We start from the raw sequence: 13,854 nt of genomic DNA, 5'->3' as shown, positions 1-13,854 counted from the left end.
ATGAATGGGTTGGAAACGGAATCTATATATAGAAGATCACTGGGGAAGGAATGCATGGAAGTAAGATAACACCTTTCCTCTTTCTTAATTCACCAACAGATCAATGTGTTCAGATCAATGACAGTGATCACAGCACACATGTGGGGGATGACGGTGGGGAGGCATCAGGGGTGCCCGGCTCTCAGGCGTCTGTGCTACTGGGGAAGCAGCAACATGTGAAAGTGGATACACATGAGTTTTAAACATGGAGCCAAAACTCCAGCGCAGCCACGAGTCAAGTTTCAGCAAGAAGATAAATATGCCGAGGAAGGGAGAAAATGAAATCACACAAGACACTCACCCAAACCCAGAGAAGGCGGAAAAGGACGGGAACAGCAACAGAAAGCGGACACAAACACGAGCGGTGTTAGTCCAACCGCAGCAAGAATCACTTTAAATGTGAATGGGAGGGAGAAGATTGTCCGAATCGACTAAAAAAGACCCAACTATATGTTGGCTGTAAGAAACCCACTTTAAATATAAAGACATAGATCCAAAGTAAAGGGACAGGGAAAGTCCTATCCCACTGACACAAGTCAACGGAAAGCTGGAAGAGCTATGCTCACTTCAGAACGAAGCAGACATCAGGACCAGAAAAATGATCAGTGACAAAGAGGAACACTACATACTAACAAAGGTGTCAATACTCTTAGAAGACACCCCTAACAACAGAGCACTGTAACACGCGAGACAAACGCACAGACCTGCAGCAGGAAGCAGACAACCCCGCTGCTACAGCGGGAGGCTTCGGCACTCCCGCCAGAAACGCACGCACCCAGCAGCAGCAGAAAATCAGGAAGGACTCGGCCCAACTCAAGGGCAGCATCGGTCAGTGGGATGTCCTGACGTCCATGGGCTACCATGACAGGTACTTTCACAGGTCAGTCTGATGGGGCTAAGAGACGCCCAGAGAGCTGGGTGTGCTGTGCGGGTGTTTCCGGACGACAGGAGCGTGTGAACCGAGTAAAGCTGAGGGCCCTCCATTATGTGGATGGGCACCGAAGGCCAGACCAGAGCAAAAAGGCAGAGGGAAGGTGACTTTGCAGTTAGCGCCAAGAGGTCTGTGGTCCCGGGGCATCAGTGCTGGTCCCGGACTCACCCTTTCCTCCATCCCTCCATCCCCCAACAGCTCTCAAGCCTTTGGACAGGCTTTCCCGTTTCTCCAATTTGTCACTCATCACCATGGGAGCCGATGCCTGTAACCAATGCCCTGTCATATGTGCACATGTATGCACCCTGTGGGCCCTGCGTCTTGGGAGAGCCCTAACAACGTGCCACCCAACAATAGAACTCACTCTCCCCTGCTCACGTGGGACACGCACCCACACAGACCACCTTCTGTGGTCCAGAAAGCATATCTTAACAAATGTAACAGTCTAGAAATCGTACAAGGTGTGCTCTGAGACCGCAGTGGAATACAACTGGAAATCAGTAACTTGAAAGATACTTGAAAAATCCCCAAATATTTGTAGATTAACCTAGACACTTCGAAGTAACAAGTGAGTCAAGAAAGAGGCCTCAAGAGAAATTTTAAAAAAGCATTTCAAGTAAATAGAATAAAATACATACCTTATCGAATTCTGTGCGGTACAGTAAAAGCAATCTTTGGATTTATAGCACTGAATGAGTATATTTAGAAAAGAATAAAGATCTAAACTTAATAATCTAAGTTTTCACCTTAGGAGAGTAGGAACAATTTCAACAATTAAGTTGAAAGCAAGCAGAAAAAAAATAAAATCAGAGCAGAAACCAATGAAATTGAAAACACGAAAACAATAAAGACAATAAAATCAACAACGTCAAAGGTTTTTTAGAAGCTCAGTAACACTGAAAAACATCTAGCCCAGTTAACTATGAACAGAGACAGAAAAAGAAGACATAAAATGTCAATATTATAAATAGAAGGTGGCCATCACTACCAATCCTCTGAACATGAAAAGGTCGATCAGGGATACTGCGAACAGCTTTATGTCCACGGATTTTATAACTTAGGTGAAATGGACCCATTCCTTGAAAGCACATACTGTCAAACTTCACAAAGAGAACTAATAATCTGAACAGGCTTACATCCATCAAAGAAATTGATTCAATAATGAATAACCTTCTGAAACAAAGCCCCAGGCCTAGATGGGCGTATCAATGAATTCCACCACAGAATTAAGGAGACAGCACACCAATTCTGTGCAATGTCTTACAGAAGGTAGAAGCAGAGTGTCACCTCGTTCTGTGAGGTGAGCATCACCCTGATCCCTGATGCCAACACCAGACAAAGACACATAAGAAAACTACAGACAAGTAACCCTCATGAACACAGATGCAAAAAATCTTTAAACAAGCATTTGTTTAAAGGACAATGAATCCAAAACTATAAATAAGTTATACCCCATGACAGTGGGTTTATTCGAGGTACGTAAGGCTAGTTAAGCACCGTACAATCCATTAATGTAACGCTGCACACCAGAAGGCTAGAAAAGAGCTCACCCCATGATGATCTCAACAGACGCGAAGTGTTTTTACAATATCCAACACCCATTTCTGATAAAAGTTCTATTCAATAAACTAGGAATAAAGGGGAACTTCCTAACTTAATAAAGAACACCATTAACAAGATCCTACAGCTAACCTCGTACTTAATGGTGAGAAACTCAAAAGCTTTCCTGCTGAGATCAGCACCGCGCATAGTCAGCGTTGTATCAGAAGCCCTACTTGGTGCAATAAAAAAAAAAGAAAGAAAAGGTCTACAGATTGGGAAAGAAAAAGTAAAACCATCTCTGTTTGCAGATCACATGATTGTCCATGTAGAAAATCTCAGAGAATTCACAAAAAAAAACCTCATGGAATTAGTAAGCAGCAAGGTTGCAGGATACAAGGTTAACATGTAAAAGCCAACTGTTTTCCTACACACCAGCAGAACAAACAAACAAACAAACGAAAAACCTGGAATATGAAACTCTGATGAAAAAAAGAAAAGTCTTAAATAAATGGATAGATTTTCTATATTGATATACAAGAAGACTCAGTATTGTTAAGATGTCAATTCTTCCCAAATTGATCTATAGATTCAACATAATCCCACTATCAAAATCCCAGCAAGATATTTGGTGGAAATCAACCAGCTAATTCTCTAGTTTATATGGAAGTCAAAGACCCAGAGCAGCCAACACAGCACTCACGGAGAAGAATAAAGTTGGAGAACTCACAGTCCCCTTTTATGGAGAACTCACAGTCCCCTTTTAAGACTTACTAAAAACTGCAGTAACCACTACAGCACAGTATTGACAGAACAACAGATACACAGATCAACGGGACACAACAGGCTCCAGAGACAGTCACACACAGGGGGGTGCCTGGCTGGCTCAATCGGAAGAGCATGTGACTCTTGATCACAGGGTCCTGAGTTCAAGCCCTGTGTTGTGTGTAGAAATTACTTATATTAAAAAAAAAAATAGATTCACACAAATTCATGCATCTGATTTTTTACAAAAGAACAAAGGCAACTAGATGGAGAATAGAGTCTTCTGGACAAGCGGTGCTGGAACCGGACAGCCACATAAACACAGATAAATGGAAACACATCCTCTGTTCATTGGAGGCTTAATACTGTTACAGTGTTGATATTGCTCAAACAAAGTTACAGATTCAATGCAATCCCTACCAACACCCCAAGGACATTGTCTAAAGAGAGAGAATTCACTGGAATCTCAGGGACCCAGAAGAGCCAAATAGTTCTGGAGAAGAACAAATCTGGAGGCACCACACTTCCTTATCTCCACGCTTACTACAAGGCCACAGTAATAAAACAGTGTGGTATGAGCATAAAGACAAACATATAAACCAGTGGGACAGAGAGAATCCAGAAATAAACCTTGTATATGCACGGTCAACTGATTTTTGACGAGGTGCCACGACCATTCAATGGAGAAAGAACGTTTTCAATAAATGGTGATGTGAAAACTGGATGTCCTCATTCAAAAGAACTAAGTTGGATCCTTATGCCATAAACAAAAATTCACTCAAAACAGACCAGGACCTACCTAACTGTAAGACCTAAAACAATAGAACTCTTACAAGAAAACAGCACAAAAGCTTCATGACCATGGACTTGGCAATGGTTTCTTGGATAGGACACTAAAGGCACAGGTAATAAAAGAAAGAAACAGAAAATATGACTTCATAAAAATTAAAAAAACACATGTACATCAAAAGGCACTAGCATAGAATAAAAGGGTGCCCCACAGAACAGGAGAAAATATTTACGAATCATATTTCTGATTAGAGATTGAGGTCCATGATGTACAGAGAAGTCTTAAAACTCAGCAATGGGGAGGGGCACCTGGGTGGCTCAGTCGGTTAAGCGTTTGACTTTGGCTCAGGTCATGATCTCATGGTTCATGGGTTCAAGCCCTGCATCGGGCTCGTGCCTGGAGCCTGGAGCCTGTTTCAGAGTCTGTGTCTCCCTCTCTCTCTCTGACCCTCCCCTACTCATGCTGCCTCTATCTCTCTCTCAAAAAGAAATAAAACATTTAAAAAAATTAATACCCCCCCCCCACAAAACTCAGCAAAGGGGAAAGCGAACAACCAGACTCAAAAACGAGCAAACAAGACTTTTCTCCAAGATACATACAAGTGGCCAATGAGATGCTGAGCACCACCGATCACCAGGGCAATGCCGAGGAAGGCCACGATGAGCTCCCACCTCAGACCCCCTAGGACTGCTGGGATTGAGAAAACACAAGACAGCAAGTGTTGACGCGGATGCAGAGTCTGGAGCCCGTGCTCCGTGGGTGGGGATGCACACTGTTACAGTTGGCGTGGAACACAGTCAGAAAACAATATGGGAGCTGCTCAAAAGAAGCAAACACAGAATTACCACGTGATGCAGCAATCCCACTTCTGGGCGCGCTCAGAACTGCAAGTAGGGTCTCGGAGAGACATCGCGCCCAGCAGCATCAGTCCCAACAGTGAGAACGTGCAAGCTCCCGCGTCCACTGACAGACGAATGCGTGAGCAAGATAGGGTCCATCCACGCCGTGCGGCAGTGGTCATGATCTCACAGTCAGGCTCTGCGCTGACAGCACAGAACCCGCTTGGGATTCTCTCTCTTCCTCTCTCTGCCCTCACCTGCTTGTGCTTGCTCTCATTTTTGGCGATTCACCTCCAAAAGGCAGCAAATTCCACACGTGCTACAACGACACGACACATTCAAAGCAACATGCCAGGCTCCTCTTGCAGGAGGCGAGCCTTCAGCATCACACGGCAGACAGAACCGGGGCTGCCGCGCTGAAGGGAGAGGAGATGGGACAGTCACGCTTTCACATGTGCCAACCTTCAGACTAACATGAGTTCTGGGGATGGATGGTGCTGGCCACACAACAAGGAGAACATATTTAACGCCCCTGAACTCCACACCTAAAAACACTTAGGATCGTAAATTGTTGCCATGTACATATGCATTTTTAAGTTGATTTATTTACTTAGAGAGCGAGCGAGCACAAGCGAGGGCAGAGAGAGGGAGAGAGAGAATCCCAAGCGGGTTCTGTGCTGTCAGCACAGAGCCCAACTGTGAGATCATGACCTGAGCCTAAATCAGGGGCCCAACACCCCACTAACTGAGCTACCCGGAGCCCCTTGTTGTGTATATTTTAAATCAATGTAAAAAAAACGCAAGACAATGACAATCAAACCACAAAGAGAGAAACCCCGAGCATTTGTATGTATGTATTGCTAGGTGAAAGAAGCCACCTTGAAGAGCTGTACCCACTATCCCACAGCATCTGTGTACTCCAGCTACGGAACATGCTGGAAAAGCCACAACTACAGACACACCATGAAGTCTGGGGCTCGGAAGGGAAGAGGGGACCATGGACCGCAGGGATCTGAAGGCACCTCTTCTGCACGGTTCTGCATCGGTGCACACGCGACATTACCGCTGGGCCCATTCATCAAGACCTGAGGGGCGTCTGGGTGGCTCAGGGCTCACTCAGGCCACGATCTCACGGTTCAGGAGTTCTGAGCCCCGCATCAGGCTTTGTGCTGACAATACAGCAGAGCCTGCTTGGGATTCTCTCTCTGCCCCTCCCTGACTCGTGCTTTCTCTCCCTCTCTCTCTCAAAATTAAAAAAAAAAAAAAAATGCAAGTACAAGACAGTAAACCTTGATGTAAACGATGGTCTTCACTGGCAGTAAGGTACCGATGTTGTTCCTGCCTGGTGAGGTCGGGACGGCTGGGCTAACAGAAGTCCTCTCTTAGGAAGGAAACAACAGGGGCCCCGGGACAAGAGGAAGGCGGACCAGGGGCGCCTGGGTGGCTCAGTCGGTTAAGTGTCCGACTTGAGCTCAGGTCATGATCTCACAGTTTGTGAGTTCGAGCCCCGCGTCGGGCTCTGTGCTGACAGCTCAGAGCCTGGAGCTGCTTCAGATTCTGTGTCTCCCTCTCTCCCCGCCCCTCCCCTGCTCACGCTGGCTCTCTCTCTCTCTCAGAAATAAATAAATCATTAAAAAAAAAAAAAAAAGAGGAAGGCGGACCCCTCCCTGCGGACGCCCTGTGAGGCCAGTCAGCACCAGCTTCCTCCAGGGCAAGGCTCTGAACCTGGAGCCTGCAGACCCGGGGCCCAGCTCCTCTGCTGGAGGGAACCTGTCCAAAAATAAAGGAATTGGCTAAAGACGGGATAAACACGCGTATATCCCCTTCAACATAAAATTCCCAAAAAGTTTCCTTCATTGATCAACAAATTCATGACCGCCTGGGAGGGAAACCATTAAAAGAGAAGATATTTTGAGTGGGGGGCCCCAGGCGGCCCTTGGAGACGAAGCCAGGGTGCCCGCGCCCCCCAACACCTCTTGCACCTCCCCCTCCCCTCCCCAGTGAGCCAGTGACCAGCCCCACCCCCCAGGGAACAGCCGACAGAGGTGCAGGGATTCCCTGTCCGGGCACCTCCTCAGGGCCCCATGACGCCTGCTCTCCATCCTGCCCACGGGCAGCACAGACACCTGCTTACTGGTCCCCACTGCACAAATAAAATGCTCCCCTGGAGCCATGTCCCCCTGGGTGTCTGCCCACGGTCTGCTCCTTCGCCGCCAACCCCTCACAGTGCCCCGTGCTGCCCCTTCCACTGCTCCAGGCCCAGCACTGTTCAGCTGCTCCAAGGACGCCACGGTCACCAGTGACCCCATGTGGCTGAGCCCAGCCGTCTCGTCCCCATTCTGATCAGAGCTGGGTCCAGCCCAGCTGTGCACTCCCAAGTCCCCTCAAGGCTGTCGTGACCCCACGCTCCCTCTTTCACTCTCCTTTCCAGAGCCTTCTTTAGCCGCACCTCCACCGACAGCCTGCTCGGGGGCTGGGCTTCCCCAGCTTCTCCAGGAAACCTCCTCCATTCCCGTGGCTTTAAAGACCCCGGACCTCATCCCAATACTACACACACGCACACTTGCATGCGCGCACACATACCTGCCACACACACGCATGCACAGGCGTGCGCGCGCGCACACACACACACACAACTCGAAGAGGACAGGTGCTGACTCCCTGGCAGCAGCATCTCAAGCTCCACCCCTCTCAAAACTTTACTGTGGTAGGACTTAAAAAAAATCATTAAATCCTTCCCGAAAGGAAGAAACGCTTGCATACAACAAATGGTGGTGAGTGAAGTAACCTATCAGGTGTGTACTCACACCCAGTAACAGCCCCAGACAGGAGAGCTGAGCGCGGAGCAAGGATCACACATCATGCCGGCCAGGCCTGGGCAGGGGGGCGGGGTGGCAGTGGAGGAGCAGGGCTGCAGGACCCGGGCCCCTCAGCTCTGCGCGCTCCTGGAAGATGGGCTTCAACAGTTATTTTTAAAGGCTGAAAGACACCCACTGGAAGGACAGAAGCAACGAGAAAGACTAACAGACTAAAAATACAACAGCAGGCACAGGCTCCAACTTCTGCATAATTACAATCATACATGGATTAAATTACTCTATAGGAAGCAAAGGCAGGATGCCCGAGTGCCTCAGTCGGCTCAGGTCAGGATCTCACGGTTTGTGGGTTCGAGCCCCGCGTCGGGCTCTGTGCTGACAGCTCGAAGCCTGGAGCTGCTTCGGATTCTGTGTCTCCCTCCCTCTTTCTGCCCCTCCCCTGCCTACACTCTGTTTCTCCTTCTCTCTCTCTCAAAAATAAATAAACATTAAGAAAAATTTATTTAAAAATTCAAAAACTCTCATAGCTAAAAGATAGAGGGACGTAAAAAGATTTGAGAAGTACACAGATGAAGAATACTTGAATTAGGACAGAACAGGGCGCTATGCGTGGGTGTCAGGCTCACTCAGGCGTCTCACATAGGGCACGGGGTGCACGCCAGCACCGAGCAGACACACAGGAGGGATGGGCACGTCACCCCTCTGTCCCCAAGATCAAGGGGCTCAGCGAGTCCGGGCACAGACCCGTTGACGGACAAGCTAGACTGTACCCCACGGGGAGGACTCTTCCCAAACCACAGCCAAACAGTCACAACAAGCCCAACAAGCTGCATGTGAAGCGAAAATGAAATCCCGAAAGAGGCCAAAACTCAGGTATCACTGGACCTTAGAGCAATAAAGTTTAACATAATCACAAAGAAGGGGGGGCTGGGTGAAGAGGTGAAGGGGACCGACAGGACACTCATCCTGACACGCTGAGAAAGGACGCCACTTCTGAGCCGCTATGTGGTGCACCTGAAGCTCATGTAACTCCGTATGTCAACCACACGCGGGAATTAAAAAAAACTTACATTTTTAAAGAAAGAAAGGAATGGAATATTTAAAACAGCCAAACAACAACAAAATTAGCTCCCCTCCCCCAACTTGAAAAATGTCAACGCCCTTCTAAATGACTCACAGAGGAAATAAAGCCTGAAATCAGAAACTATTTGGAAATGAACAGCAAGGAGACAACACTCCTGGGGCCGGTGGGACGGACACACCTTCACCTGCAGGCAGCAGGACACACAGCTTCCCTCCAGGAGCCACAACAGCCGAGTGAGCAAGGACAAGAGACCGGGAAACAGGCAGCCTTGCTCAATGGAGCGAAGGAAAGCCCTGTAACAAGGGCTGGACCTTGGGAAGTCTGGCAGGGAGCAGAGGTACCATAAGGTAGTACCAGGTGTGAGAACCCACACAAAGAGCTTTCAAGTGGGTCTGACGCCACGGGAAAGCAAATGGGTGGCCCTGGGGGGGGGGGGGTGCTGCTCCACCCCAGTGTGTACGTGGGAATGCGCGGGATAGGACTGTTTTCTCGCTTTTTTTCTGTTGTGCATGGCTCTGGCCCTGGGGGTCCAGGAGGGCCCAGCCTGTCACGTTAGGGGCCTCTTCCCCCCTGAAGTGTTCTTTACATTCAGGTCACATGAATAATAAGTAGGAAAATGGTTTCCATGTATATGTAACAGGTAAAAGTTACACTCAAAATGCAGAGAATATCTAGAAGGTAATTTCTATAAGTACTAAGTAGAAAGATAGGGCGTCAAATAGAAATGTAGCCAAGGAACTTACGAAATATATATCCGACCTACCTGTACGGGTGCAAACACATGTATGTAAAAGCATAGATAATAATCTAAAATGACACAAGAGAAATTTTAACAAGTACTAGAAGATGGAAAGTGAGAAATAAGAATTATCACTTCTGAGTTCATTTATTTCCATTATGTGTTAATTTTTAAAAAAACAGACTATATTCTACTTGAATGGATGTTTAAAATTTTAAAGTCATTTTTTTAATATTTGTTTTGGAGAGAGAGAGAGTGAGAGAGAGACAGAGAGACAGAATTGGAAGCAGCTCCAGGCTCCGAGCTGTCAGCACAGAGCCCAATGTGGGGCTCAAACTCACAGACCATGAGATCATGACATGAGCTGAAGTCAGCAGCTTAACTAACTGAGCCCCCCAGGAGCCTCTAAGATTATTTACTTTGAAAGACAGCATGAGCAGGTGCGCTAAAGTAATTATTAATTTTCGAAATGGTTTAACTTCAAGGATATTCCTCAAAACACAAGTGGAAAGAAGCTCCCCGCAATTTTAAGAGTCTCCTACAGGGTTTCCAATAGTTTACTGAGCCTACTTTGTTCGGCATGGAGATGTGAACTCGTCTGGAACTGCCTTTCGTGTGAGGGGTGCAGGCGGGGACACCCGCACCCCCTCCCCACCTTGGGAAGCCACACCCTGGGGGGTTCCGGCTCCCCCAGCGGTCGGAATGCACCCCCCTTCCCATTGGCCGAACCCTCCGGGGCCCTGGTGTCAGGCAAGCTTCTAACCCAAGCACAGCTACCCCGAAGGCCTCCTCCCGGGGAGTGCGGGGGGCGGGGCAGGGGCCGCGAGGCTCGGGTACTGACCGCGGCTCAGGGGCAGCAGGCGGCTCAGGTAGGGGAAGCTCGCTCTGCGCAGCTCGTCCAGCTTCTCCTGCAGCTTGCGCACCTGGCTGTCGGAGCGGCTGACGCGCTGGCGCAGGGTCTTCAGCTCGCCGTTCTTCTTCTCCACCTGCTCCCGCAGGCAGCACACCTGGCTCTTGCTCTGGCGGGACGAGAAGCAGTAGGAGTGCAGCGAGTCGATGAGCCTGCAGGCGCCGGACGCCGACAGGATGACCTCGTTGATGGACATGGGGCTGGCGTCGCTGTGCTCGCTCTGCACGGCTTCCGCCGCTGGCTTAGGGGTGACGTCCGTTGGAGGGGCGGAGGGGCTCTGGGAGGGCTTCTGCGGCGTGGCCGTGAGCGATGAACTCGGGGGGCTCTGGGCCAAGGCCTTGTCGGGCCCCAGGCTGGTCCCGCTGCAGCCGGGCTCCACGTCTCTCTTCAGCCTTTTCCGGTCAACGGGCTCTCGGGGCACAGACGCCCTCTCGCGCGCGTGCTTGGACGAGAAACTGTAGGAATGGAGCGAGCCAATAAACTTGCAGGCCCCCGACCCTGGCGGGGTAAAGTCATCCACGGAAATGCCGCTCTTGTCCACCAGGCCTCCGTCCGGCGTGGCGGCGCTCTCACCGCTGGCGTCCACCGCAGACGCCTCTGCCTCGCCCTGACTGCCGGCGGCGGGGGTGGCCGGGCCATCGCCCGGAGTTCCTTCCAGGGCCTGCGGCGCCCGCTCCCGACCGGCGGCTTCCTGGGCGGCCCCTGGTGAGCTCTCACCCTGCGGTGCGGCCTGCTTCACCTTCCGGGACCCGGGCTTGGCCATCGGGTTTGCACCTGAGGACGACGACGCACCTGTGGCTCCTTTTCCGTCTGCCCCGCTTGCGTGTCCCCTCAGGCTGCCCGAGGCCTTTCTGGTGTCCTTCCTCCGGGTGCGGCCATGGCCTCCCGTGCCCCTCTTCTTCTCCGGCAGGTGGAAGATGGAGGGGACGGCCGTGGGCTTGAGCAGGCGGTGCTGGTCCTCCAGCCTCTTGGAGAAGCTGTCTTTGGTGAAATGTTCACTACAGAGGAAAGAATACTTGGTGGGGGTCCAGTTGTCCCTCTGAACAGCTTTTAACCACTGGATCAGACGCTTTGAGTCCTTCAGGGGGAACCTGCAGGAAAAGTGACAAACGGATTAGAAAAAAAAAAAAAAAGAACTAAATGTCTCCTCCTACAATTATCAACTGCAAACACCCAACCCCTCATTGACTCTACCCATTTAAAACCTCAGTAAAAACATAAGGGACTCCTTCTCTTTGCAAGTGATCGTGAGATGGGCGCCGGCCACAAGGAGCTCACAGTTTGCAGGGCAGAGAAAGGATGCCGGTAACTCCTCCCAGGCTGTAGCGACTGTCCTGTAGGGACATAGAATGCTCGGAGAGATCGCACGGGAGGGCATCCGACCACAGGGAAAGCTCTGGGAAGCCCTGGAAATAGTTTCTAGAAACACACAGAAGAACCACCCTGCTGGTGTGCCTCGGAGGCAAGATGCTGGGCGCTGAAACGAGGATGGCCGGGCTCCTACTTAGGGTCAGGTCTGGCTCTGGCCAGCAGGACGGGAGGGAGGGAGCAGGCGACACCCCAGATGTCCCGCCTGATGCCTGACGCTCACAGCTGGAGCTGGGACTCCAGCTACTGACAGTAGATCCTAAGCTGCAGTTCCGCGTTTCTACTGTATTTCCGCTGCCAGGAGCAAAAGTGCCTTTTAAAGAGCAAACAGCTCCCCGAAAACACTGAGTTAAATACTTAGCAATCATTTCTTCTCATTGTTCTACAAGATCCCTATTTAGAAAAGTTGGACCAAACTCTGCGCTGTGTATGGGCTGGGTGGGTTCTTCCCAAGGCCTTCTCTGCCCCACCTGAGGTCACCTAACCCGCCTGAAGCCACTGGGGACCAGAACCGGGACAAGGCAGACACCAACTCCCCAGGAAGTTTGGTGTGACGCGACTCTCCACACTTCCTCAATGCTTTGTGAACCCATGCCCCCCAGACCCCGATTCCCACACCCTGTGCCCTGTACCAGCGTAGACCACTCAGGATGCCAGCCAATGATTTGCCTCATTTTTGAAGGCAGTATCAAAACTTGAGGGACACAGGCTCCAAGGAAACTCAAGAGAGCATGGTGGCTGACCTCTAAAACACTGTTACCAGTTCTCTCGATAGACTGTAACAGTTTAAGAAAATAAACCACTGTGAACTCCCAACAAAGCTCCAGGTAACAAACGGCCTTCCAGTCTTTAAAACTTAACCCCTTGTAGCATAAAACAGAAGTATCTACGGGAGGGCTTTCCTGTGAGCAAGTGGGGGCCCGGGAACAGGCGCGTTTCCAGAAGCCCTCAGGAAGAGGGCCGGGTCCGCTGGGAAGAAGGGGTGAGGAGCGCCTGGTGCAGGGGCGGGTAGGGCGAGCCCCTGGCTGCAGGGCGCAGAATGCATCCCCAGGGACGCGCCTGAGCGCGGCAGGGCCACCTCTCGGCGCGACCGCCAGGACCCCGCCGCGGGCAGAGCGTGAGGGCGCGCGTGTCCGTGCTCGAGGTACAACCTGCATCTGCTTGGCCCGGTCCGATCGCCCAGATCAAGGCAGGCTCCTTCGCGGTCGAAAGAACACGAAAGTCACAGAAAACGCAAGAGCACAACTAACCTAAGAGCGTTTCCAGGACACACTGTCTGGAAACAGCGGTGCCAGCCCGAATCAATGGAGCGCAGGGTGGCCGCGGGGTGGGGGTGAGAGAGGGTGGTGGCGGCCGTAAGGTGGGCGCCGGGTGGCCTCCACGTCGGCGCGGGGTGGGTGCCGGGTGGCGGAAGGGCGAAGGGCCGGTGGCCGCCGAGTGGCCGCCCGTGGGCGCCGGAGTGGCCGCGGTGGCCCGAGACGCCCGGCCCAGAGACAGCGGCCCGGGCCAAGGTCACACAGCGCCCCACGCTGACTCACTCCCGGGACCGGCCCCGAGGCCCAGCGTACCGAGGGCCGCCCGCCTCGGGCCGGGCCGCGCGGCCTCAGTTTCCCCGCGGTGCCGGGCCGGGCCGGGCCGGGCGGGGGCGTGGCCGGGCGGGCCGCGCGGGCGGCGGGCCGGGCGGCGGCGGGCGGGGCCCGGTTACCTGTGGAAGGAGACGGCGCGCTTCTCCCCCTTGCCCTGACGGTTGGAGCAGTTCGCGGCCGCGCAGCAGATCACCATCTCGGGCCTCAGGCCGCCGCGCCGCCGCCAGGCTCCGGCCCTCGCCTCGCCGCGCCGCGAGCGGGACCGCCCCGAGGGGAGGGCGCGCGGCGACACGGCTGCGGGACGTGGGAGCCGGCCCCCGCGGCTCCCGTACGGCAAGATGGCGGCGCGCGCCCGGCCGCCCGGCCGCCCGGCCCCCAGGCCGGGCCTCGGCGTGCCCGGGTTCCCCAGCACCAGGCTGGGCGCAGCCCGAAGCTCGCGGCGTCGGGG

The 13,854-nt window shown here is 52.1% G+C and overlaps 1 protein-coding gene across 1 annotated transcript in view; it reads right to left on the bottom strand.

Moving 5' to 3' along the window:
• Positions 1–13,703, bottom strand: part of THAP4 (THAP domain containing 4) — a 39,924-nt gene extending 26,221 nt beyond the window's left edge. The window contains exons 1-2 of the mRNA XM_039228540.1: positions 13,526–13,703; positions 10,384–11,543 (exon numbers count right to left, since the gene is read on the bottom strand). Of these exons, the coding sequence (XP_039084471.1) occupies positions 10,384–11,543; positions 13,526–13,602 (1,237 nt within the window). The 5' untranslated portion in view covers positions 13,603–13,703. The remainder of the gene's footprint in view (positions 1–10,383; positions 11,544–13,525) is intronic.
• Positions 13,704–13,854: the final 151 nt, after the last annotated feature.

This window comes from Hyaena hyaena, unplaced genomic scaffold (genome assembly GCF_003009895.1).
Source record: "Hyaena hyaena isolate Hyena2069 unplaced genomic scaffold, ASM300989v1 scaffold_31, whole genome shotgun sequence".
Classification (NCBI taxonomy): Eukaryota; Metazoa; Chordata; class Mammalia; order Carnivora; family Hyaenidae; genus Hyaena; species Hyaena hyaena.
Note: the sequence above shows the minus strand (reverse complement) of the source record. Positions and strands in the feature narration are given on the sequence as shown.